Source organism: Pygocentrus nattereri, chromosome 14 (assembly GCF_015220715.1).
Source record: "Pygocentrus nattereri isolate fPygNat1 chromosome 14, fPygNat1.pri, whole genome shotgun sequence".
Taxonomy (NCBI): Eukaryota; Metazoa; Chordata; class Actinopteri; order Characiformes; family Serrasalmidae; genus Pygocentrus; species Pygocentrus nattereri.
In genome coordinates this window covers 15,499,224-15,526,462 of record NC_051224.1, presented here as the reverse complement: position 1 = coordinate 15,526,462, position 27,239 = coordinate 15,499,224, and the positions used below count along the sequence as shown (strand labels likewise).

The 27,239-nt window shown below is 38.5% G+C and overlaps 1 protein-coding gene across 4 annotated transcripts in view; it reads right to left on the bottom strand.

Moving 5' to 3' along the window:
- The window catches only part of znf385c (zinc finger protein 385C), a 151,745-nt gene that overhangs the window by 10,354 nt on the left and 114,152 nt on the right, over positions 1-27,239 (bottom strand). For all 4 annotated transcript variants that reach the window (XM_017721222.2, XM_017721223.2, XM_017721224.2 and 1 more), the window contains 5 exons: positions 24,569-24,673; positions 20,010-20,214; positions 8,611-8,907; positions 7,787-7,974; positions 510-608 (listed from right to left, as the gene is read on the bottom strand). In XM_017721222.2, coding sequence (XP_017576711.1) covers positions 510-608; positions 7,787-7,974; positions 8,611-8,907; positions 20,010-20,214; positions 24,569-24,673 — 894 coding nt within the window. The remainder of the gene's footprint in view (positions 1-509; positions 609-7,786; positions 7,975-8,610; positions 8,908-20,009; positions 20,215-24,568; positions 24,674-27,239) is intronic.

Sequence of the window (27,239 nt, the reverse complement as noted above, 5' to 3'; positions counted from 1 at the left end):
GAGAAGCCTGTTTCCAAATGTGATTGAATGACAATGGACACTTCTGTATAGAAGCACATTTGACAATTCTATGTCCTTCATATTAATATGGATGTTTGTATTGTGTCTACTACCAGAGTCTTTAAAAAGGCAGCTGCCACAAGCAGACAGTTCAAAGGACAGTTCAATGGCTCTTGCTGTCAAATGGGTGGCATTAATGTTTGGAAGAACATTTTGCTGCATTAAAGGCTTTAGACTTTGTCAGAAAAAGATGTTTCAATATTTCATGGCAAACTGACATAAAGTAATACTAAATACTAAGTAAGGAATAATAAATACTAAGTAACTAAAAATATTAATTGACTTAATTAAGCCATTATATCAGAAACAGACAGGATATTCAGAACTCCACATGATAACACACAAACTGAACAATATAACTCCCAAATTGTTGACACTTATGGAAAAATAGGTAAATCGCATTTTAATGACTGGTTTTGTGTGTGTGTGAGTGTGTGTTTATGTCTCACCGATACTCCGGAAGTAGGTGGACTCTTGCTGTGTGGACTGTATTTGGGCTTTGGGGGCTTTCCTGCCAATCTGTCTTTATGTCTGCGACTGTTCATGTGCTACATTAAAAACAAAGAAGAACCACAGGAAAGTCACTAAAGTTTAATCCACACAACAAAAAGAAAGTTTTATGTAAAAAAAATTTAATCTAATGCACATCTCCTAAATCCAAAAAAACCTCTTAAAGGGCATATTCACGCTGGCGCCCAAACCGAAGTCTGGTGATCCACCGTGGCCTGTCATAACGAGGCTGCACTATTATGAGAACTGTGTGGAGATTCTCAGGAAAGCGAGACGTCAACAGCGGATTATGGTCTCAAACATGAAACTTTTGGTCTTTCCTGATTTGCGAAGGTGGCAAGAGCTCGAGCTGCTTTCAATGAGGTCTGCACACAGCTGCGTGCCATGGAGGGGATTCGATACGGCACTCTTTACCCGGCACAGCTTAGAATAACTGGTGGTAAGCACCATGACTTCACCTGTCCTGGGGAGGCTGGACGGTTTGTGGCTACATTGACCAAGTGACTCGCTACTCAGTTGGGAGATTGACTTTCTCTTCTCCTTTCTTCTTTTCTCCATAGTTGGTTAGCTGTACTTCATTGAAAGAGATGAACTTTATATATAAATAAATAAATAAATATATTCTGCCCTGCGATGGACTGGCGACCTGTCCAGGGTGTATCCTGCCTTCCGCCCGAAGACTGCTGGGATAGGCTCCAGCATCCCCCTGCGACCCTGACGGAGAAGCGGCTTAGACAATGGATGGATGGATGGATATATATATATATATATATATATATATATATATATATATATATATACATATACATATATATATATAAATAAAGTTCATCTCTCTCTCTCTCTCTCTCTCTCTATATATATATATATATATGACTGCTCTTTTTTTTTTGGATTACAGAAACCTCCTTGCATTGAGGATGTTTCATCCTTCAATTACAGTACTTTGGGGGGGTTGCTTTTCAATTTCTCACTTAAACTCCCATTTGTGCTCAGTCCCATGCTGAACTTTTAGATATTTATTTTTATTTATTTATTTTTGTTAAAACAGTCTTGTTGCTCACCTTTTACTGTTCAATACTGTTATGTACCATTAGGACTGTTATGTACGTATAAATACATGGATACATATGTTTACATATGTGTGCACATTGTACACAGGTTCATTTAGTCACGGAGTCCTCCGCTCCGCAGGTTCTGCCATTCGATCCATGCTTTGCTATCGGGGGTACTGTCTAGGTGGGTTACGCTCATGTTGGAGCCAGTTGAGCTCTCCTCATGTTTGGGTGTGTAGAAGACATTGCTGGGGTAACTGTTTTTTTTTTCTTTTTCTTCCCCTGCCCCCTCCCCCCTCTGTCGGCTGGTATTATTTTCACTTTATTCCCTAAATGCTTTAACCAATCCAAATGACTGATTCCATTTTACTTAATGTTGATAACAGAGCTGGTGTTAGATTCTTGAGTTGGAATGTTAAAGGGTTGAATGGTCCAATCAAGTGTTCTAAAATCTTTGCTCACTTGAAGGGTCTGAAGGCGGATATAACGTTATAATGTTATAATGTGTGCAGGAAACACATCTTAAGACTAGAGAACATTATAGGTTAAAATTCTCTGGAATCACTGACATTTTCCATTCTACTTTCAATTCTAAAACCAGGGGAGTAGCTATTTTAATTAAAAGGGGTGTCCAGTTTATTCCTGATAATATTATTGCGGACGTGAACGGTAGGTATCTGATTATTTGTGGAACCCTGTTTAATACCCCAGTTTTGTTGGTGAACATCTATGCTCCCAACTTCGATGATCTGAAATTTATACATAAGCTATTTGGTTCTAGCCCCTCTTTAAACACTCATCTTTTGATAATGGGGGAGATTGGAACTGTACAATAGACCCGGTTTTAGATCGTTCAGACTCCCGCACACTACCACGATCTCTGACGTCCCAATCAATTTCTGAATTTCTAGCTAAAAACTATATCATTGACCCTTGGAGATTTCAGAACCCATGCACAAAAGAATTTTCCTTTTCATTCTCATCCGCATCAAACCTACTCCCGCATTGACTATTTTTTTGTCGACAGCTCCCTTATTAGTCCCTTATAAGTGAGTTCCTCCAGTTATTATCCAATAATTATCTTAGATCATGCCCCCCATCTGTAAATATATGGTTTACAAATCGCCCTTCTTTTTCAGCTCCCTGGCGACTCAACTCTCTACTATTATCAGACAATAATTTAATACTTTCATTTTATCCTCCATTGATGATTTTATTGCCATAAACAAGAATGACACAACTTCATTTTCTCTCTTATGGGAATCTCTTAAAGCTTATTTGTGTGGGCAAATTATCTCATATACAGCACATTTAAACAGATCGCATAAACTCAAGCTACAAGCTTTAATGACAAAAATGGCAGATTTAGATAAAATTAATTCGGTTAACCCAACGCCTGCATTGCTGAAATGCTGACTGGAGCTACAGGCCGAAGCTAATCTTATTACCACAGCTGTTGCTAAGCAACAGTTGTTGCGTACACGCAGTAACTACTATGAACACGGGGATAAACCATCTAGACTTGTGGCCCATCAGTTAAAAAGACAGACTGCATTGCGTTTAATTCTTCAAATTAAGGACTCTGCGGGTGTATTATGTTCTGATTCACTGTCTATTAATGATGCTTTTACATCTTTTTATTCGACACTCTACCAATCTGAATCAAAATCAGACGACATTGAGATGTCTCAATTTTTTGAAGAATTAGTGTTTCCCTCTGTAAATCCCACTACCACAAAGGAACTTGATGCATCACTACGTTTTGAAGAAATTGCTGCTTCAATGCCATGCAAACCAACAAGGCACCTGGTCCGGACAGATTCCCTGTTGAATTCTTTAAAAAATTTCAAGATAAAGTGGCCCCACTTTTCTTAGCAGTTTATAATGAATCCCTGCTGTCTGGGACCTTGACCCCAACTCTCACGGAGGCTTCTATTTCCCTTCTCGTAAAGAAGGATAAAGACCCCACTTCCTACGCCTCATACAGACCTATATCTCTCCTAAATGTAGAAGTGAAAATCCTGGGAAAAGCATTGGCTCTGCGGCTGGAAAATATTCTCCCAGATATAATTTCATAAGATCAAAATGGTTTTGTTAAAGGGCATCATCTTTTTTTTTTAATGTCCGTACTCTTTTAAATGCAAATTTTACAAAACATTCCTCCTCTGCTCCTGAAATCATAGTTTCACTGGACGCAGAGAAAGCCTAATATCGAGTTGAATGGAACTTTTTTTTTGAATGGATCTTTTTCAACTTTGTACAAATTTGGGTTTGGGAACAAATTTATCTCTTGGATAAAATTGTTATATACTTCCCCCTGTGCTAGTGTCCACACTAATGATATCCGCTCTGATTATTACTTGTTGTTGCACGGGACTAGACAAGGGTGCCTTTTGTCCCCTTTATTGTTTGCCATTGCTATAGAACCTTTGTCGATCGCCTTGAAATCTCTCCCACTTTTCCAGGGGATCTCTCGTGCGGGTATTGAATTGAAATTATGATCATACGCCGATGACTTGTTTCTGTACATGACTGATCCAGCAAGCTCCCTTCCTCCAATACTTTCGCTTTTGAAGAGGTTTGGCTCGTGTTCAGGCTATAAAGTGAATGTACAGAAAAGCGAATGTTTCCCAGTCAATTCACTTGCATTATCACTCAATCAGTCTTTTGTTCACTTTCAAATCACTTCGACTGGGTTCAAATATTTAGGGATTCATGTATCTCAAACTTTTCCCTCTCTCTTTCATTCTTATTTTTCTTCTGTAATTAATACATTTAAACAGGATTTACAGAGACGGAAATCTCTTCCTCTATCACTGATCGCCAGAATAAATGTTATAAAAATGAATGTTATGCCCAAATTTCTTTTCTTGTTTCAAACTATTCCTTTATTTTTGCCGAAAAAGTTCTTTAAGAATCTGGATCAGCTTATTACCTCCTTTATATGGGATGGGAATGTTCCCAGAGTGAGAAATTCACTATTACAGAGATATAAATTTGATGGGGGGCTGGCCCTTCCCAATGTCTTGTTCTATTACCGGTCAGCACACATTCAAAAGGCCCTTTGTTGGCTTCAATCTCTGGAATTGCTGTGGTGCAGATTAGAGACTTGTTCTTGTTCTCCATCCTCTCTGCTTGCACTTCTCACTTCTTCCTTACCACTCAACCTGGCAAATTCTATGTACTAGCACTGCCTACCCTGCGAATCTGGTCTCAATTTAGATGTCATTTTAAGCTCACGTCTCCTTCTTTATCGATGCCTATATTGGAAAATCACCTATTTCGTCCTGCTGTGACTGACACAGCTTTTAATATATGACATGAGAGGGGTATCAGATCTTTTCGTGACCTTTATAAGGATGTTACTTTTTACAGTTTTGCTCAATTAGCTGCAGATTTTAATTTACCCCCATCTCATTTGTTTACATATTGACAACTCAGACACTGTGTCTCTTCCCTTCTTTCAAATTCTTCTTCCTGGGGGAAGTCGTGGGCTGGAGGTTAGGGAACCAGTCTCGTGACCAGAAGGTTGCTGGTTCGATCCCCAGCGCTGCCATGTGACTGAGGTGTCATTTATTTATTTATTTTATTTATTATTTTATTTTAAATCTAATTGGAATATATATTTTTCTGTCATCATGATTATGCAATTTCTAGTTATAATTTGTCTGTTTTCTTGTGTGTATGGGTGTGTGTGTGAGAGTACATCTCTTTGTGGAAAATAAAAAAGATTAGGAAGCTTTTGAATGTGTGGTACTACTGGATATGTCTGTTTTGCTTTTATTCCTCAATAAAAAGAAAAAAAGGCATATTCACCCTTTAAAAAAATATTTTACATATTGTCGTTGTCAAAAACCTCGTCTCCTAGAAATTATAACCTAATAGGAGAAATAAAAAACTTTGTTAAATCAGCAAATGTTTACAAACGTTACTCCAGTCTTCAAGATACTGCACCAGAAGGGGGTTTTCCTAGTCTTTAAACAAGTAAATCTTACTCTGTAAGATGCAAGTAAACATGTTTACAACAAATGTAACAATGACTACACTTTTCGTTTTGGCTGAAGTTTCCATTTAAGTTGTGCCTTGCTCTCCTCTATATTATAAACACTAAAAACTTGGTAAGTTGAAATTCAGGAGGCAAACCCAGAAATAAATCTGGTCCTTGTCAGTCACATACACTTGAAATGAGGACATGTCTGTGAAATGCAAAAATGTTGCATCACCTTTTCTGAGTTGGAGAATACATGCTACATATGAAGTCTGATTTGTGCTGTGAAGTTTGTTAGAACAGCCCCCCCAATTTCTAATTTTCTTTTTGTTCATTATCTTCCCTTTTCTGCTTCTCCCTCTCTTTCAACTATCTTAATTCATTTTACAGATGAAGCAAGTCTTTAATAGGGCATAAAATATAATTAAAAATCATGGTTAACTGGCATGAAGACACAAACAGAAACACACACACACACACACACACACACACACACACACACACACACACACACACACACACACCACACACGTACACTAACACAAGCAGTCCTCACACACACAAAATCTATTTCCCATGAGAGCAGAACAAAATTTCTGAGATAACACAATCCTTTTACTGAAGGAATGCTTTACTGCTTTCCTTTAGCAGATAAAAATGGATTAATGAAACACTCACTGAATTGGGGCAATGCAAATGAAACGCTAACATTAGCATTAACATTTTCAGGGCCTTAAAATACATGTTGGCGCAACATCACAGCTTCTACTGAGCCTAATATAACGTGTTTGTAGAATTTTCACACTACATACTGTTGCTAAGTAAGTGTTTCACAACACCAGAACAGGTGGTAAATGAGCTGCCACCAAATTTAAGATGAGTGCCTTTTTACAGCTGTTTTTGCAGACAGTTTAAATGCCTTCTGCTTTCAAAGTGCACTTTGCAAAGTGCATGTTTACTAAATTTAATTGCAAAGTTTTTGACTAGGTGATGAAGCTTGTAACACTTCAAATGACCAGTTTTCAGGCTAATCAGTCTTCAGAACATTGTTCTAAAATAACAAATTGAAAGCATTGTTTTAAAAATGCCTATAATTACAATTTTATATGAAGAAAATAATGGAAGAAGAAGCTTTCAGAAGTAGGCTTCAGTGGTAAGTGTATATGGTTAAGGATTATGGGTTAGGTGGATTATCTCCAAGTTGGGTGTGATAATATAATATTAATGATGATGATTATTCATGATGAATTGCTTTAAGTGTGAGTAATTGATATGATATTGATCTGATATCTGACATCCTTTTTTAAGATCAAGACCATGACATAACAAAAAACAAAAAGGTCCACCAAACATCTGTAATGCAGTGGTGTTAAAATGGTGGCTTTTCAAAACAAACATTGAAACAACACCATTATGTAATTGTGGTCATATAAACTTCATATCTCCAAATTGGAAACTTTATAGGGGAAGTTCTCAACTTTAATTCATGTAAATCTAATAAGATTTCTTATTCTAAGTAATTCTGAACAATTTCTATTCATGAAATGTAAATAATAATGTAAAAAATGAACAAAAAATAAAGTTACGAGGTTTTTATATGACAATGACGATATACTTAATGCCACTAAATAGTTATAATTGTGTGAGACATTGAAACAGTGGAATGTGAACGAAATCTGGATTTGAATATTGGTACATATTATTACAGGATGTAGCCTTACGTTAAAAAGGAACTTACTATCATAAAACAATGTTTCAAGCAGCGTATTCATAACCATTTTATGTAATAACTTTCAGTTAGGTAGCATTTAGAGGCACTAAATTCTCCAGACGTCTGGGCCCTAGTTTTTCTAGAACTGAGTATTTCACATCAAACACATCTGAATGACTTTGTCTACATCTTAATGGCTGAATTATGTACAAACGGTGGAATTCTCCTTTAACTGTAGGCTTTCAGTAACTGACTGCATTTGCTGTACAATTCAAATAAATGTAACTGGTGAATCTAAATTCTATGCTTGGAATCCTAATCTTTCAGTTTATGACCTAATGTGCTTGCCTAACATCCAATGAACTCATAATGATAGAAGTGACATCATCGTCAGGTACAAGTAAACAGCCCTTGGATGTGCATGAATATATGTGCGTGTGTGTGTGTGTGTGTGTGTGTTACCTGGTTAAGCTGGGTCTCAGAGTTGACATGGATCTCACACACTTCACAATGGAAGCTCTTGTTGGCCACGCCCATGCTGCCTTTGTTGGCCAATCTCTTGCTTTTGCACGTGGCACGGGAGGACAGCACCTTCCCACGTCGTCGTGGCAACACACTCTGTCCCTCCAGCATCAGTTTGTGCTTAGTGCCTGTTAGAAGTCAAACAGGAGCTAGTCGAAAAAACATACTCACACACACACTGAACTGTTCAGGAAACAGTTGAGTGCATCAAGATTTCACCCTGATTTAACTCAACTGGATTATGTTGGTCTGACTCAGAATTATTCCTTTTTTAAATAGACTGAATACACAAATGTCACTGCTAAAAACAATCCAACAAACTGTTTATTTCAAACTGAACTTAATGTTGACATATATCTGTCAAAAATCTATTGATAGGTGGAAATGAGTCTTTTTTCCCTACATGACTATGGACTAGGGCTGCACCAATATGAGAATTGTGGGTTGATACTGATATCTGATTTTTCATGTGCACATCTGCCAATGCCAATACATAAACATTTAAAATATAGAAATTGGAACTACACTTATTTGGATTAGAATTACAGAACCTTGTCACAACTGACTAAAGCCCCACCCCAGACCATCTCCTGCTGGCTGATCTCAAACTCTGATAAGCTTTTTAAAAGTACAACGAAGCATAATCCTGCCATTGCCTTTTGTTGGTATCTTTTTCTTCTTGTTCTTACCAGAATTAATGGCAGGTGTTGTCTTTTTAATGGATACTAGACTGTTCTTGTGAATAAGGTCTTACAGCTACGTACCGCTGTTGTGAGCCTCTAGCTGATTGACAGAGTTTACGGTCACTTTGCAGACAGGACAGTAGAGGTGCTGTCTGTTCCTCCTGGGTTCTTTCTCTGCTGGGGCCTCTCCTGCAGGGACATCTCGCTGGGGGACTGTCTCACTGGGGCCTGAGGCAGCATCCTGTGGGCCATCTGAGTGCTGAGACGGGGGAGAGACCGGCACGTCCGCTGATGACACCTCAGACACTGGAGTGAGGATGACTGAGCTGGACTGTGCATCATCCAGCTTCACCACAGAGTCTGAGTCACAGAGCAGAGCTAAAGAGCGAGAGAGAGAGAGAGAGAGAGAGAGAGAGAGAGAGAGAGAGAGAGACTGATTACCCTCGTAGCTCTTTAAAGGCATATAAACTTTGAAAGCAAGAGAAATTATGCTGAAAGTGCAGATAAATTTTCAAACACATTTACAGTTTGTAAATAAGAGAGGAGATATTTTATTATGATAGGGATTTAATGGAAAGTTATGCAGTCTTGTGTGACAGTCTTGTGTGGCAAAAAGAAGTTATCCTTTACATTTTTGTCAAGTGTTGTTGCTTTCTCTCTTTTTTTTTTTTTACAGAAAAACAAATAAAAAAAGCTGGAAATACAAACTCGAACCTGTTGATATAGAATGTAAATGGAATGTGAATGTGATTCATTTAGGCAATAGAACACGGGAGGGAGTGTGTTATTGCGAAATAAGTCATGGCTTTAATTTGGTTGCTGGCATGAGCCACGTGATGTTATTTGCGATAACACAAGACCGTGAGTGCTCTATTGCTTTTATACAACAGTTAAATAAATTAAGTAAGACATTAATAAATTGGGCCGTGATCGTGTCATTAATATCTTTTAATGTTAGCAGCTCCTTCCGCCAAATTATAGTTCCTTAACAACCAGCTTGTTGCTACGTCAGAGTAACAAGCTCCGCCCACTCACTGCACAGCCGGCAGTTCGTTCTCCAGTTCCTCACACAGACCAACTGACAATTTTGCAATTTAGTGCATTCTCATCTTCAGAGTCTGACCAAATTGTCGGTCAAATGTGATCTTAAAAGTATCCATTTTCTGTTTGTGGCAAAGTAAGAAGTAAAAACGTTCAAACAGCGTGAGTGGCTCCTACAGCTGTCAAAGTCGTTGCTCAGCAATGGTGTCTCAGTGGAGTGATACAGTGTTTGTGACAGCTTGCGTGGCTGGAACTAACTTGTACAATGCATAATTAAACATGGCATTACCTACACTATATGGACAGAAGCATTGGGACACCTACATTTCTTTCATGATAGCCCATTCTAAATCGATAAGCACTAATATGGAGTTATATGCTCCTACTTTTCTGGGAACCTTTCTACAAGATTTTGGAGTGTGCCTTTGGGAATTTTTGTCCGTTCGTCCAAAACAACATTTGTGAGGTCAGACACTGATGTTGATTGAAAGGGCCTAGCTTGCAATTTCCATTGTAGTTCACCCAAAATGTGTTTGATGGGGGTGAGGTCAGGTTGTTATAGTTGGTACAATGCAGTCAGGCAGGTAACAATCTCCTGGCATTCACCAAACCCAGACTCATCCATCAGACTGACACAACATTCGTGAACTGGCAGAGGAGATATCTAATGACAATGCCATGTATAAAGTCACTGAGCTCTTCAGTACGACCCATTCTATTGCAAGTTTTTGTCTATCAACACTGCAAGGCTACACTTAATTTTGCTTAATTTTCTCCACCTGTTAGCAGTGAGTGTGGCTGAAACACCTTAACTCAATAATTAAAAGCTGTGTCCCAATACTTCTGTCTACGTAGAACATGCATTTGCATTGAAAACAAACAGAGAATTATCCTTATTTTATTTAAATAAAAGGGTTTAATGCAATATGTAAACAAAGATACATTTTTAAAACACACTGTTCACTCTCCAGTCCATGCAGTCCATATAAGGAAACAAAGCTACAAAAAGGCCATTTGTGAAGTCACAAAAACAAACATGTTTACGTAAATCTGCAAATTACACCTACAGCAGTTTAGCCTTAACCAATCACACTGAAGTTATAAGCAGCCTTGACTGCTTTTTGAATGAGGATATAATACAGTGCAGCCAATCAGAAAATAGCTCATTTACACATATCGGTCCTACAGGCATAGTAACAACAACAGCCTGTTTAATTCTAAGGGATAAAGAGAGATTTAAAATTGACATGTAAAAATGAAGTTGTTACATTAAACCACTCAAATGTCTTCAGGAAAAATATAACGCAAGAAAAGTATTGGCTATGGGCTCTTTGAATGTCATATCAAAAAGACAGTAATAGCCCTGCACCTCAGAGGGATAAAATGAGTGACTCAAATACCAAAAAACTTTTGTCTTAAACAAATTCTCCATCTAACAAAAGCAAAGGAGTTAAAATCAAGTTGGTCAAAGCTTTAATTCAACATTAAATGCTGTCAGCAGATTCACACTGACTACTGATCAGTGGTGGACGAAGTACACAAATCATGCACTTGAATTAAAGTAGAGTAATATTAAAATATTTAAAATAATATTAAAATATTACTCAAGTAAAAGTAGAAGTCCTCTCTCTAGATCTCCATTTGAGTAAAAGTACAAAAGTATTTCCCTTCAAGTATACTTAAGTATCAAAAATAAAATTACTAAAAGATTAATTATGGCTATAATGTCCTATTACCATTTTTGTAAGAAGATTCTTGCTTTATTAACTCATTGTAGGTGAAAATACTCCAGTGTCACTCTTGGTAAACCAATAGATTAATAGAATGTCATAAATTAGTCTGACACTGATTAGCATAAGCACAAAACAGGGGGCAGTTGTGGGCTGGAGGTTAGGGAACCAGCCTTGTGACCGGAAGGTTGCTGGTTCGATCCCCTTGGCTGACAGTCCATGACTGAAGTGCCCTTGAGCAAGGCACCTAACCCCCAACTGCTCCCTGGGCATGTGGATAGGGTTGCCAAATGCTCCGGGCAAGTGTGCTCACTGCCCCCTGGTGTGTGTGTTCACTAGTGTGCACATATGTGGGTGTTTCACTGCACAGATGGGTTAAATGCAGAGGTCTAATTTCACAGTGTGCAAAACACAGTGACAAATGGTTGTTAATTCTAAATTCTTCTATTATAAAACACTGAATGCAAACAATTTCCATTAGGTAGAACCGACTGGCTCTCTCTTTGCAAACGAGCAAAGTTTCGGTTTAAGGTTTATTTGCAACTTATTTACAAGTTTAAGTTGAATAAAAACTTGCTTTAACACAGGCTCACAAATGCGTTTTCCTTTACTATATTGCATCTATAGGTCTCTGTTCATAAACTAGCAAAAACAAATTTACTATAAAATGAAATGTTTGTATAAATTCAGAAAAAAGATGCACCAGTCATGACTGAATATGTGTACATATTTCTATATTTTGGTCTGTTTACACAAAGTGAGGTTAGTTCCATCATTTATGTTGGAATAGACACTCCCAACCATGTGCTTGCACTGGGTCGGTTTGTCCAACAGTCCAAAACAAGCTCAAAACAAAGTGCACTGTGCCCTGATTAGTGTTATTGCTTCACGCTTCTTTCATTTTGACAAGTTACGTTTTTATGCAGACATAAGCCAAAAGGATTAATAGATTTCTCATAATGTAGTGGAGTTAAAAAATAAGGTCTCTGACTTTGAAATGTAGTGGAGTGAAAGTAAAAAATCACCCGAAATTGAAATACTTCAGTAAAGTATAGATAGACGAAAAACTACTTAAGTACAGTAACCAATTACATTTATTTAGTTACTGTCCACCACTGCTACTGACACTACATTAACATTTCTACATTAAAGCTTCCTTTATTTTTCTTTATGTTTCTTGAGCACTCTCCACCACTTTCCCTGACTCTCTTTTTTACTCTCTCTCCATCAAGTCGGGGGAGTCAAACGATAAATGTAAGTAGACGAGTGTGATACTCAGCAGAAACAGTGAGGATAAATCTCTCCACCACAGAAACCTGCACAGTCACAGTCCAAAATACACACACAGCACAGGTACATGAGCAATGAGTGTTACCCGATGCAATTCACTCCATTTCATTAGTTTTCACACTTCATTCAGGTGTGAAAACCCTTTTGTGCACTCTCTATCCATCTCTCCAGTCCACTCCCACTGGACTGAGAGCATTTCTCTTCTCACATCCTTCGATTCTTCTATAAAATCTCTGCCACTAGGGAGTCGCTACAATCACAAAATCAGTAAGACATCTAAAGATCACATAAGAGGGGTCAGCACACCCAACAGAGACAGGTGGGAGAATGAAGGAGACACTGGCTTTGTGCTCTGGCTGAACTCACATAGTACTGTACATAATTGGAACAATTCAGTTTATGATAATATTCAATCAGTGGTCCAGTCACAAATCTAATTTACATCATGGATTATAGTGTATATTACATAACGGTAAGCTCATGTCTGTCTTTCAGCTGTCAGCTCCAACTCCTGTCTGCTTTCACATATTAGTACAGCCTCCCTTCACATTAAGAGTCCTTGTAGAATACACCCAGAGAATAATGGCTGAGGAACAATAACCAAAAATAAACATGCACAACATTTACTAAAAATGGAGAAGAAATATTTAAGTTTCTGCACTCTCTATATCATCTTTCAAATTTAAGCAAATTTGTGACAAGCCTTTGTATGAAAAGATCAGATTATTTTTTACCTTAAAGTCTTTCTTTGAAGCTTGTCTTCAGACGACTCTCAGGTGGATTTAATCTATTTATTAGAGGCTTTTGCATGAACTTGTGTAGTCCACGTCCAGCTCTAGAGCCCAATTAAAGCAAAATGGGGGGACATACCAAAGACTATGAAATTCTGAAATTAATTTAAGTATTTAAAAGATTCTATTTTTCACATCATTAATTATTTTAATAATATAATATACAACCCCAATTCCAATGAAGTTGGGACGTTGTGTAAAACAAATAAAAACAGAATACGATGATTTGCAAATCATTTTCAACTTATATTCAATTGAATACACTACAAAGACAAGATATTTAATGTTCAAATGGATAAACTTTATTGTTTTTTGCAAATATTCACTCATTTTGAATTCGATGCCTGCAACACGTTCCAAAGAAGTTGGGACAGGGGCATGTTTACCACTGTGTTACGTCACCTTTCCTTTTAACAACACTCAATAAGCATTTGGGAACTGAGGACACTAATTGTTGAAGCTTTGTAGGTGGAATTCTTTCCTATTCTTGCTTGATGTACAACTTCAGTTGCTCAACAGTCCGGGGTCTCCGTTGTCGTATTTTGCGCTTCATAATAATAATAATAATTCATAACCAAAGACACTACAGAAGATCTCAATTATTGTGAGGAAGAGCGCATTACCAAACTAGAAGAGAGTATTTCCAGAAGAAAACCAAACATTTTGGTTCCACTGAAGCTAGCAGGGCAAGTAAGCAGCTAGCCAAAGCTGTAGTAGCCAGCTAACATGGGAATCCCTGGATACCAGGGGGTATTTCATATGTTGAAATATTTCACACACTGTCTATAGAAATGAACAAACGTATGGACGGCTTTTAGGCTTTGAGATGGCTGTTACTATGGTTTTTAGTCAATTAATATACTTTTGTCCACTTTAGATAAGTATTTCACAATTAAGTGACCCTTATTAGTCCCACAACGGGGGAAATTTCACCTCTGCAATCTAACCCATCCGTTCAATTAAACACCACATCCACACTAGTGAAAACACACACTAGGGGGCCGTGAGCACACTTGCCTGTAGCAGTGGGCAGCCCTATTCGCAGCACCTGGGGAGCAGTTGGGGGTTAAGTGCATTGCTCAAGGGCATCTCAGTCACATACTGTTGGCACAGTATGCTCTAGCGAACCATATAGTAATCGGTCTCAGGACTTTTTTCTCTCTTGTGACATCATGTTTTGTCATTTCCTTTATGTATACTTTTGCTTGTACTCAAGTAAATTATCACTACTGTAACAATACAGATATTTAAATATGGATTTTCAGTACTCTTTCCACCCCAGGTGCCTCGATCAACCAAGACATATTTGGTATCAAAGGTCTGCTTCCTTAGTTTTGCTGGTGCTATGAGGCTAATGTAGCTAAGTAATGAAAGCTTATGGATACTAGGTTAGCACTGTGTTAACTGCATGTCACAAGGCTGGTTCCCTAACCTCCAGCCCACATCTGCCCAATGTCAGAAACCACATAAGCAGTGTGTGATGATGTAGAGATAACATAGTGCTAACCTGGTATCCATAAGCTTTCATTACTTAGCTACATTAGCCTAGTAGCTCCAGCAAAACTAACTCGAGTACAAGCAGAAGTATTCATAAAGCAATGACAAAACACAATATTGCAAGAGAAAAAAAGTTTTTAGTCCTGAGATTAAATCACAATATGGTCTGCTAGAGCACATGTAGACATCTTGTACTGTGTGAGGCATTAAACTGCATGCATGTAATGATTAGATGATTATATAAGGTTTCCTTGTTTATCTGTTTCTAACAAACTAATTTAGAATGTCTGAAAGACATGCATGCTAGGATTGAGAGTGAAAATATTAGGTAGACTGCATAATTAATAACATAATTTTTTGTCACAGCCCTACTACCCATCAGCTCCTTGAATAGTAGCTTAGTGAAGTGTCTCACTAACAGGAGCTTCTAGTAATAAAGCATATGCAGCAGCTTTTAAGTGTCATAAATAGCAGCCACTCTTGTTATCCTAAAACAATACAGTAAGGAGAGCCATTCAGCTAGAATTAGTCGGCCAGTCAGCTAACTGTATGCTCCCTCAATGCTCTGGCCCTTTCTCACTCGAGAGGCCACCTAGGTGCTAGTGCAGAGTCTCTCGCTGTCTTCAAGCACAGACTGAAGACACATCTCTTTATACAGCACTTAAATGAGCACTGAATTAAGCATTGTATTGTATCAAGTATTGTATTGTTTTTGTGTTCAACTGTGTTCCTTTCTCTCTGGGTATCAACAGTGACTTTTTGTTTCTAGCAGTATCTGAGCTCAGGACGAGCTTTCTCTCTAACCTATTGGTAACTAGCAAAGATACTTTCCCCAGATAGACAAAGCACTTTTTGTAAGTCGCTCTGGATAAGAGTGTCTGCTAAATGCTGTAAATGTAAATATTTAATATTTTTCAGTCTTGGCTTCATTTGCATTGTGATATAGGTAAAGCTAATTTGGAAGCTGAGTGTGTGCACATGCAGGGTTAGAAGTTGCGCAACAGATTTATGTAAAAACAAAAAAAAAATGCAAAAGAAAATACAGGAAACTAAAAACAGAATACAGAATAAGGCACCCATACAATTCATGCCTCCCTTCTGTTGATAACAGTGTTTCTTAGTCAAGAAATAGCAATGTGCCTGAATGGATGGAATAATTCAGTCTGCAATTTATTCCTCTTCTGCCCCCCCCGCTCTCATGAGTGTATGAATTCACTCGTTCTCAACTGCGTGCAGAAGAGTAAATGCAATGAGTCATATCACAGTCCACTCATAACTAATTCACTGCACACCTAAAGCCGCCATACTGCATTTTCAACAACACAATACAGCGGTTTACTGATTGCACTGATGGGCTGATTCAAATCCAGTTATGCACTCAACTACAGACATAAGGAGCTTTACAGACCTGCCTCTCTCTCTTGCTCTCTCTTTCTTTTTCTGTCTTTTCCTATTTCTCTCATTCCCTTCTTTCCCTTCATTTTCCTCTTTCTTTTTCTATCTTTTTTCTCTCTTCCTGTCCCTTTAAAACACTCTCTCCTCTCTCTCTTTACCTGATTCTCTATTTCATGCTATCTTTGTCTTTCTCTGTCTCTCTTACTTTTTCTGTCTTTCTCTCTATCTCTCACATTCCTCTTTCCCTCTCTCTTCTATCCTCTATTTATTTTTTGTCCTCTCTCTCTTTAGTCTCCCTTTCTTTCATTCTCTCCTCTTGCTCTCTTGTTTTGCATCTTTACCTCTTTCCTTCCCTGTCTCTCTCTCTTTCTACTCCTTCTCTTCTGCTCTCTTTTGTCTTTTCTCTATTATTCTCTCACACTCTTTCCTTCCTTTTGTCCTTTTTCTATCTCTTTCCCGTTTATCACTCTCTCACCTTACTTTCTTTTCCTCTCTCTTTTTTCTTTCTCTTCTCTCTCCATCTCTTGCTCTTTGCCCTCCCCCACCCCATCTCTATCGTGTCTCTCAGGCTCTAATGGAAGTTGACGTGCTCAATTCGTGCTGATTGGCCCCTGCAGCTGCAGCCTTAATAACAGAACAGTGCTAATTTCATCAAGCAATCAGCGGTGTGTGTGTGTGTGTAGGCATGTGTATGTGAATGTGGTAGCCTGAAAGTGATCATAATTCCACTCAGCAATTAGCTAAGGCTCTAGTATATGTTCATGTATGTTCATGTAAGACTGTGTATCACTTCCCATGTCATAATCAGGAATGTTCGTATATTACTGAGCCAAACTGTAACACGTGCTGCTAACACACTAATTCACAAGCTCACCAGTGTGTGTGTGTGTGTGTGTGTGTGTGTGTGTGTGTGTGTGTGTGTGTGTATGCATCTTTGATCCAACGCTGAGCAAAGCAGAGCAATACCAAAGTTTAATTACCAGAAAAACACAGAAATTATTGACAATATGAAAAGCAGCAGCAGCTAATCAACTCCTTTTTTTACACCCTCTCTCTCTTATCTAATCTCTTTCTTTCTCTTCTCCATAGTGAGTCTTTCCTGTCTGAGTCACCTCAGTCAGAATATTAACAGATTTGATGAGCTCTCCAGCTCCATTCTCTTTTTCTTTGTCTCTGCCACTCTGTCCACAAGGCTGTGGAGGAACGCCAGTGTCTCAATGCCTCCATTCATTAGATTCTTCTTCCTCCTTTAATTTTGCTGTCATACAGACAAAGAAAGAATAAATGAAGAACAGGTAATGAAACCACAGTCATCTTCTGAATTTATCCTCCAGGCCTTCTCTCCAAGGGCCAAATAGCAAGCACACTTAAAACTACAATACCCATAATCCTATACGTATTTTACAGAGAGCTATAAAGGATAATTAAGCCCTGTCTCAATTAGCAGGTCCTGTTGTCCTGTGGGCTGTAGGGTGTCCCGTTCTCATTCTGGTGATCAAAGAGGTGCTCATGAGCGCCCTCTATATGTCCTTAGTGTGGGCTTTGGCGGGGAACGCACTGATGTGGACTCAGCAGCGGCCCTTCACCCAAAAGTGTTTGAGACAGAAGCGGAGGCCAATCAGAGTGCAATGATTTGTTAAGAAATTTTTCATTCTTAACAATGTCAAAACATGGAGTGATACATAAGTCCCATGTGTATTACATAAACCAAACTGGCAACTTCATTAAGTACCTCCATGTTTCTACATTAATTGCCCGTTTAATCAGCTCCACTTACCATATCTGTGCACTTTGTAGTGCTACAATTACAGACTGCAGACCATCTGTTTCTCTGCATACTTTGTTAGCCCCTTTCACCCTGTTTTTCAAACCCCACAGGACCACCACATAGCAGGTATTATTTAGGTAGTAGATCATTCTCAGCACTGCAGTGACACTGATGTGGTGGTGGTGTGTCAATGTGTGCTGTGCTGGTCTGAGTGGAACAGACACAGCAGTGCTGCTGGATGTTTCAAACACCTCAGTGTTGCTGCTGGACTGAGAATAGTCCACCAGCCAAAAATATCTAGCTAGCAGCATCTTGTGGGCAGTGTCCTGTGACCACTGATGAAGGACTAGAGAACACAAACTGTGCAGCAGCAGATGAGCCATTGTCTCTAGCTAGCAACAACCAACTAAGCAGGAGTGTTGCACTGCTGTGTCTGATCCACTCGTACCAGCACAACAGACACTAACACACCACCATTACTGTCACTGCAGTGCCGTTAAGAGCCACCATGCAAATAATGTTCAGCAGAGCTGATGAAAAAGGGAAAGAGAGTAGATACAAAACGGTGTCTTCACTGTCCTTAGTGAAGTGGTTTGTCTGTGTATAGAATATAGAATGTAAGAATATGTCTCGTATATATTACACAAGTCTGTGACTATACAGATTTTTTTTTTATTTAAGCCTGGAAATAAATAAAAACAGAGAAAGGTTATTACAATTAAAATGAAGAAGAAATGAAGAGTTTGTTTGCAAAAGAGCTGTTGCGAGTTATTCTTAACGCATAAAGCATTCTGAACTCTAAATACATTCTGTCATAAAAGCCATCATTCAAAGCCATTATTATAGCAAGTTTTGCAGCAGAAACAATCAAACGCCAACACTGTTCTCAAGCACAACCCGATAAATCTGTTCAGCAAATCAATGCACAGTATTCAGATCCGTTGAGACAACACTGCCGCAAATGGTTTCAGGCAGAATCTCAAATGGCTCCCTCCTCCTTAAAACAGGGGGTCGGCAACGCAAATGTTAAGAAGAGCCATTTGTTCTTTTAGCAAAAATCAATCTGTCTTGGGAGCCACAACATTTTATGTCTATTTATTGAAGTAACGTTTTACTATCTTGGCTGTAAACGTATCTGAGTATGTGCTAATGTCCTAGTATAGACTAAAAAATTATAATCTAAATGAAAACACAGACTTACTTTGCTTTGCTTTAAGCTTTAGCTCAACTATAGCTGATTTTCTCACATCTCTGAAAGGAAACCTTTCCACAAAAGTAGAATATTTTCTTGTAAAATGTCTCTCAACACTTGACTGACTTCAGCTTTGTGACTATTTAGTGTTTGACAGTTTCTCGCTGCAGAGCAAACATATCAGGAAAACAGCTAGAGTACTTACAAATGGAAATGAGCCCGTTAGTCTCCAAATAATTGACGTTTGTCTTAAATCTTTACCCTTTTGTTAACTGCTAGCTAGACTACACTGTTATTTGTGTTATTAGCATTGCTATGGTCCAGCAGTCTGCACACCAACCTTCAAGGTTAAAGGGTGAGCTAGCAGCTACACCTTAACTCCAGACCTTTAATTGTTAAAACTGTGTTTGAACGATGAACAGAGCTTTATTTTACTGCAAAGGAGAATTTTTCATTTTTAAAATCTAAAAACCTAATTTGGCTATGGAGCCTGAAACAGGGCAGTAAAAGAGTGTTGCTGACCCCTGTCCTACAAAGCGAAGTACACAGATCTTAAAATAATAGCTACTACATCTAAACAGTGGACAGCATTTCTAACGGAGAACCACTTTGGATTTAGTCATATGTGCACAACTCCAAACTGGACATAATGCAATATTCGGGTGTTTTATACATACGTAAGTATCTATGAGTAATAACATTTTTCTAATCTTAATCTTAGTAATCTCTGTGTTACACACACACACACACACACACACACAGGTCTGGTCACTTACTGGAAGCTTCCATCGCACAGGGTTCCAGAAGGGCCGGGAGAGGCTCAGGTGCACTAGTTCTCCCTCTGTCCCTCTCTCTCTCCTTCTCTCTCTCTCGGCCGTGTGAGTGCTCAAGCTGTCGTCTGTGCTGCTTGTTCTTCTGAGCCTCCAAAGCCTTTAGCTTACGAGCATGTTTATGACCTTTATAATGTGCTTCAGCCTGATTCTGCAGAGAGGAAGAAAGAGAGGGAGCAAAAAAGTACGATTAACGATCGTTGGATTAACGATCCACTCTTGAAATAGACTCATACATCACTTACAAGTTAAACAAACTTTAGATTTTATTTTTCTGTTAACAAAAATAATGTAACATTCTGGTGGAAAAAAAGAGATTAATATTCAGAATATATTTTGCTCAAATGTGTGAATGTGCAGACAGATTCCCTAACCCTAACACACACACACGCACACACACACACACACACACAGGGACAATCTCAGTCTGGACTGAGCTGATAAGAGGAGATACAGCCAGCGGGAGGGGGCAGAGCTATAATTGCATGTGTAGTGTGAAATAAGAGAGAAATAAACCACTTTACAACAATGTAGAGAGAAAGACAGAGAGGGAGAGAGATGAGTGAGAAAGGGAGAAAGAGAAAGAGAGGAAAAGAGAAAAGAAAGAGAAGGGGAGGGACACAGAATGCAAGAGGGAGAAAAAGAAAAAGAGAAAGAAACTGAGACAGAGCATGGGGAGAAAAAGAGAAAAGAAAAAAAGAAAGAGGAGGGGGGGGGATTGCAAGAGGGAAAAAAAAGAGGGGGGAGAAAAAAAAGAGAATGGGAGGGGGAGACAATGCAAGAGAGAAGAAAAGGAGAGAAAGAAAGAGTGACAGAGAGTGGGAGAGAAAAAGAGAGGACAGACAAAAAGAAAAAGGGAAGAGGGAGAGAAAAAGCAAGAGGGAGAAAAAAGAAAAGTGGAATAACAGAAAAGAGAGAGGGGAGAAAGACAAAGAGAAATGAAGAAAGCAGAATGGAGAAGGAAAGAGAGTGAGAGAGAGGAGAGAAAGAGAGCATGATAGAAAGAAAGAAGAGAGAGAGGACAAAGAAAAAGAAAAGGAAAGAGAGAAAAGGAAAGACAGAAAGAAGAGAGAGAGGGAGAGAGAGAGAGAGAGAGAGAGAGAGATCTCACATATATCTCACTGTTGTCAGACACTTCTTTTCTGTCCAGTCAGTATTCCCAGCAGTCACTGCTGCGTAATAAAGCAGGACACTAATGTGCTGAGGTGGCAAATGATGACCCTGAAGACACTGATAAAAGCAGCGTTTAGCAGTAAAGAGATGCACTCAGCTGCTGGGATTGAGGTTCTAGCCCCAGCTGTGCCCTGTGCAGCCTGTGGCTTCTCTGAGCATGTCATTAGCTGAAGTCTTGTTAGGTGAAGAGGATGCATCGTACAGATCAGGGGTCAAAGTCTGCACATCTATTTGTGTTGTGTATTGTCTCAGTGTTTAGTGTCTTTCACACTTTCACTGTCTCACCCAGAATTCACAGCAGACACACCGTCTCAGCGTCACATAAGTACAGTATGAGTGAAGCTAAAGTCAATGTGCATCCGATCCACATTGCTTCTGACTCCAGCACAATTATGTAATCGCTTCAGATGGGAATACCAGCTTTTCCCTCTCTTTCTTTTCTATTTAAACAGTTCTATAGTGGCTTTATCAACTTTGGTTTTACAGTAACTTAACAGCACAAACAGCAGATTTGCTACTGCAAAATCATAATCACAGTATTTTTGTGCTGGTACAGAATACAAGCCTCGATATTATGAAAGTAGCTTTAACACATCATCAGTGCAGGATCTGCTTTGTGGCATGTGACTTGAATGCTTTACTGCAAAAAGGGTGTCTACATAGGTGTCTCTCAGGCACATTCCACCTATTATATTGATTTCTTTGTAAGCATTTTTCTTAAGCATTTGTTACAGTAAATTACTCATAAATATGCTAGGAACAATCATTTATTTATTATGATAAAGTATTACCAAAACAAACAAAAAAAAGACTTAATGAGTAAGTAGGAAGGGCAAGTGTTTTGCACATGTGCAGTACTGTGCTTAAGTCTGAGACTACAGACTTACAGTTCACTTCAATCTGCTAAAAACAGCCATAAAAGAGAGATATTCCTGATAAGACTGGATATAAGATAATTCATCTGCATAAGGAAGAGAACAGTCAAAGAAAAAAAAAGCTGAAATCAAAAGAGTTTCCAAAACTGCAGTTCAAAAAATTAATAAAAGAAACTGGACTCCTAACAACCATGCAAGACCTACTAGACCCTCAAACTGACCCCACCAGATAAACAGCATTTAAAGCTTTCATCTTTACAAGAGACATCCACAGGTGTTTCTGTCCACTGTGAGAAGGCAACTCAATGCTATGAGTCTGAAAGGATGTGTAGCTGTCAAGAAGCTCTTACTGAGAAAAGGGAACACACACAAATGAAGAACATATGCAAATCAGACAAAAAAGCTGCTGGTGTTCTCAGAACACTGGACTGACCATTCAGAATCCAGAAGATCTTTGGATCGTGAAAAGCAGAAAATACAACCAGCTTCTGAGACTGATCTTTGAAGGCATGGAAACATATCCCTGCAGATTTCTTTGAAAAACTAAAAGGAAGCCTCCCCAAAAGAATGGAGGCTATAATCATTTTCTGTTAAATACATCATTTCTCCTTTTTTCCTAACACTGGAAAATGAATAATGTATACCTCATGGCCTTTTTGACTGGAAATGAAATAAATGAGGGGTGGTCTCTGACTTTTGAACAGTATTGTAAGGCGCATGTCTAGTGTGTACTCAAACACAGATTTAAACTGAAGCTGTTCATCTGATCTCTCAGACAATTAAAAACACTCAGAAAGGCAACCAATATGAACTGGCCTTTACCTGTCAGCAGTCATACATACCATCTAAATCTTAAATTTGCCCCTACAGTAGTTAAACTGCATGTACATCCATGCTGATCATAGTAAAATGGATCAGTATGAGAAACTGGAGCTTTCTGTGTTCTATTGCGTTTTCGATCACTCTAATCATATTTATGAGCACTATGGAACTTATACATGACTTGTATAATCAGAGTAACAATAAAATGTGACTAAAATGTGAAGAATTCTGCTCCTCGTGTTTATTTAATCAAAATGGTAGTTTCTGGCAAAAAAACAGGTCATATCAAAATCAATACCAGCGGTGTGAAACACTGATAAATAACCAGAGTGGATTAAATGGCAGGAAAAGCCATTTTTGAATAAACAGCTGTTAAATAAATCAATCAATACATAAAAACTAATGTCAAAGTAGATATTTTTACAGGCCGAGAAGCTACAAGGGTCACCATGTGTAAGGATGCTAACAGGCCACACCGGCACAAACACACACAAATACACACACAAACAGAAGACACACACCGACTCTTTCTTTTTCACCACATAAATGCAAATCGGAGGTGAAATGGAAGGAAATCACTTGCACTGCGTGTTCCACAAGCTAATAAATCAACTCAGCAGAGAGCACAAACCAACGGAGGAATATGAGAAAGAGAGAAGCAGAAATAGAGAGCGTGAATGATAGAGAGAGCTCTCTGGAGAGTTAACGAGCGTTTGATAGACTTTGTAGCACCCTACAGACCACACTGCTGGATCAGCTTCAGCAACTGAGCTAGAGGCTCTAAGTGACCATGTAGAATATAACTACAAATCCCTTTAATTTTTCATTAATGAGCATGTAAGAAATGCAGAACAAAGGAATAAATACATTTACAAACAAGGTATTCTGACAATGTTATTTACTGCATTTATTTGGTATCAGCAGTGTAAACATTAATATACTGAATTAATACTGTATAATATAATACTGTGCTGAATTACTTCAAACAAAAGCCCCACAGTAAACTAAACTATTAAAAAAGTATTCAGACCATAGATATTTACAAGGACCATGTTATGGGTTATTTAAACTCAAGCCATAAACTGAGATAGCAATAAGCTAGGCATATGCAAAATCATAATTTATAGGGTACTTTTTACTAGCAGGCACCTGTCCCAAACCCTAAACCCTAAACTTCAAACTTATGAAAATACTATTTTAAATGTTTGGGTATTTTTTCCTTGTTGTTTTAACAAAAGATCTCTTGGAGAGAAATATTCAAATATTTATCTTTATCATTGTCATTTTGGAAAAAAAAAAGAAAATAATAAAGGCACACACCCGCACACACCTGCACACACATACATGTTGTTTTGTTAATCAGTTAAACTGGTTAACTGTTAAGCATCCTTAGAAATAACCCAAAAATGTCTTGTTAGAGATACATTCAGTTACATTAACATTCTTTTTGTTACATTAATAAAAAGACTATTTTTTCTTTCTCATATAAAGTTCTGAGATTCTGCACTTCCGAGATGTAGCTACTGATACCAACAAGATGACATGTGCATGTGTCTGAGAGTGAGAGAAGTGGTAGAGAGCAGTAAACGGGAAAAACATTTTTAAAATCAAGCCACCAACCCACTGAGTACTGACCGTGGAGTTGAAGCGGAGATGGCAGATATTGCAGGAGATAACCTGTTTCTTCTTCTGAGGAACGCCAAAGGTGTGATTAATAACAGCCTTCTGTACAGGGTCCATCTGAGAGAGAGAGACAGACAGACAGACAGACAGAGAGAGCGAGAGAGAGAAAGAGAAAGAAAGAGAAAGAAAGAAAAAGAGAGAAAATAAGGACAACAGGGTAAGAGAGTGTGTCCAAAAATCTCCATGAATATCATGCAAAGGACAAAGTATGATAAAGAATTACAGAGTCCAGAATGCAGGAACAGCATACATTGACTCTCTATTCTCTCTCTCTTTCTCTCTGTCTATAAGACTCCTACCATTTCTCCAGCTCCTGCTTGGTTTCCATTTTCTTGGCTTCTCCACACAAAAGCACCACAAAAGTGCACACTGCAACTTTAAACCCTTCACCCAGGGGACGGGGACTTTCCCCTAGCAAACGTATGCCATGGGAACGCACACTGCCCAGCAGCAGTCTGCTGCAGCCTCCTGGACCACCGTTTGCTTTAGGACCCCAAGAATGTGTGCATTGTCAAGCCGCAGTCATGCCTGACCATCTGAGATGCAGCCAGCGCTCTGTGTGTGTTAAAGACACCCATTGTTGAGCCACGATTGAACAGAAACTCTTAAGGTAGACGTGACCTCAGTGGAGAAACTAAAGAGAAGAGAAATGCTGCTAATATTATATTAATGAAATATTAAAGTGACGGTTCCAATTATTATTGTTTATTTGCTTACTTTAACATTTTGGGAATAAAATAAATAAATGAATAAATAAAATAAAATAGGCCACCTGAGCAAAAGTTATGGTGCAATTTATATTTTCTGTTTGATTTTTTCCCAATATGTTATTCTCAAAAAATAAAAATTGTGCACTCAAATTTGCAGGAAAATGCCATATTTGAATGCGCTCTCTATAGAGAATGGATTAACTTACTTTCACTTAGAAAGTCAACAAATGTGCCATTAAAGTACTTTAAGATTTTTCGTTTTTTTGCCCTCTTGCAAGTTGAGGTCCAACACATTTCTATTGTGCTTTTCAAATCACTGTAAAATGCTAATTACTAACAGGTGCAGTGACCAGTACCACCCATTAGTCACATGGACAGAGTTTGCTGAAAAGACTCACTGGTGTGAGTTACATAAAATGTGGTCAGTTCATGTCCAAATGCTCAGTTTACCTTTTTCATCTTGGCCATGTTGAAATTTTATGAGGTAATAATGTGAGTCAGGCAAGTTCACTTGCACTGTGTTTGAATGCTGCTGTAGCAAAATGTTGCAGTATAATTACGTATGACTCACTGTGCTAAATAGCAAGTCACCTCTTACTTTTAATGTAGCACCTTGATCAAAATGATTTAACCAGGCAACTGATTTTGAATAAATATATTTAAACGTTAAATTAAAGTTAAATTAAAGAGCATATACCGTTACATACATATTACATATACAGTTGGGTGGTGGATCATTCTCAGCACTGCAGTACCACTGATGTGGTGGTGGTGTGTTAGTATGTGTTTTGCTGGTATGAGTGGATCAGACACAGCTGTGCTGCTAGAATTTTTAAACAATGTGTCCACTCACTGTCCATCTATTAGACACTCAGTGGTCACAGGATGTTGTCCACAGGACAACGTTGGATGGATATTTTTGGTTGGTGGACTATTCTCAGTCTAGCAGTGACACTGAGGTGTTTAAAAATCCAGCAGCACTGCTGTGTCTGATCCACTCGTACCAGCACAACACACACTAACATACCACCACATCAGTGTTACTGTAGTGCTGAGAATGATCCACCACCCAACTGTATATGTAATATGTATGTAACGGTATATGCTCTTTAATTTAACTTTAATTTAACGTTTAAATATATTTATTAAAAATCAGTTGCCTGGTTAAATCATTTTGATCAAAGTGCTACATTAAAAGTGCTACCTTAAAAGTGCTACCTTAAGAATGGATGCGAGGAGAAGAAGAGGAGAAGGACGAGGTCACTGACAGCTACTTTGTAACCGAGACAGGTGCATTTATCACTGCAGTGTGTGACACATACTGAGCCTTATCTGATTGGAGGGGGAACACAACTTGCAGCCCATTTGAGTCTGTGTATCTGTGTGTGTAGCTCTGTGATTTTTTATTATGTGATAGTCGAGGATGCAAGGTGAACAAAAACAGAGTGCCAGAGCTCAGTCTGATTATAATAACACAATCATGAACAAACTGGCCAATCCAGGGTGACCAGAGCATAACTGTTGACGTCAGATCAACATCGCTTCTTCATTGAAACAGAACAGATAAAGCAAATCACTCTTCTCTACTATCTACATTTAGTTGCTGGGTTCTGTTGGATTTACAGTAGATCCTGCTCTGATTTGTCTTTTGTCGTCCCTTTGAGTGTTATAACCTCCACAGTACCATAAGAATGCACAGTGAGTTTGTAAAGAAGGGCTGTGCGTTTGCAATGTGTTGGCTGAACAAGCTTGCAGGAGAATTCTAATCACTAACTTTGCTAGGCCAGCTAACAGACTTGAGTATTTGCTAGCATGAAAAAGAGTGTGATCCTGTCCGCCCATGGAAAGTGAGGCCAGTTAAGCTCTTTTGAACTCACTGGCACCCCAATTATTACCTTGTTGTAAACTGGCAG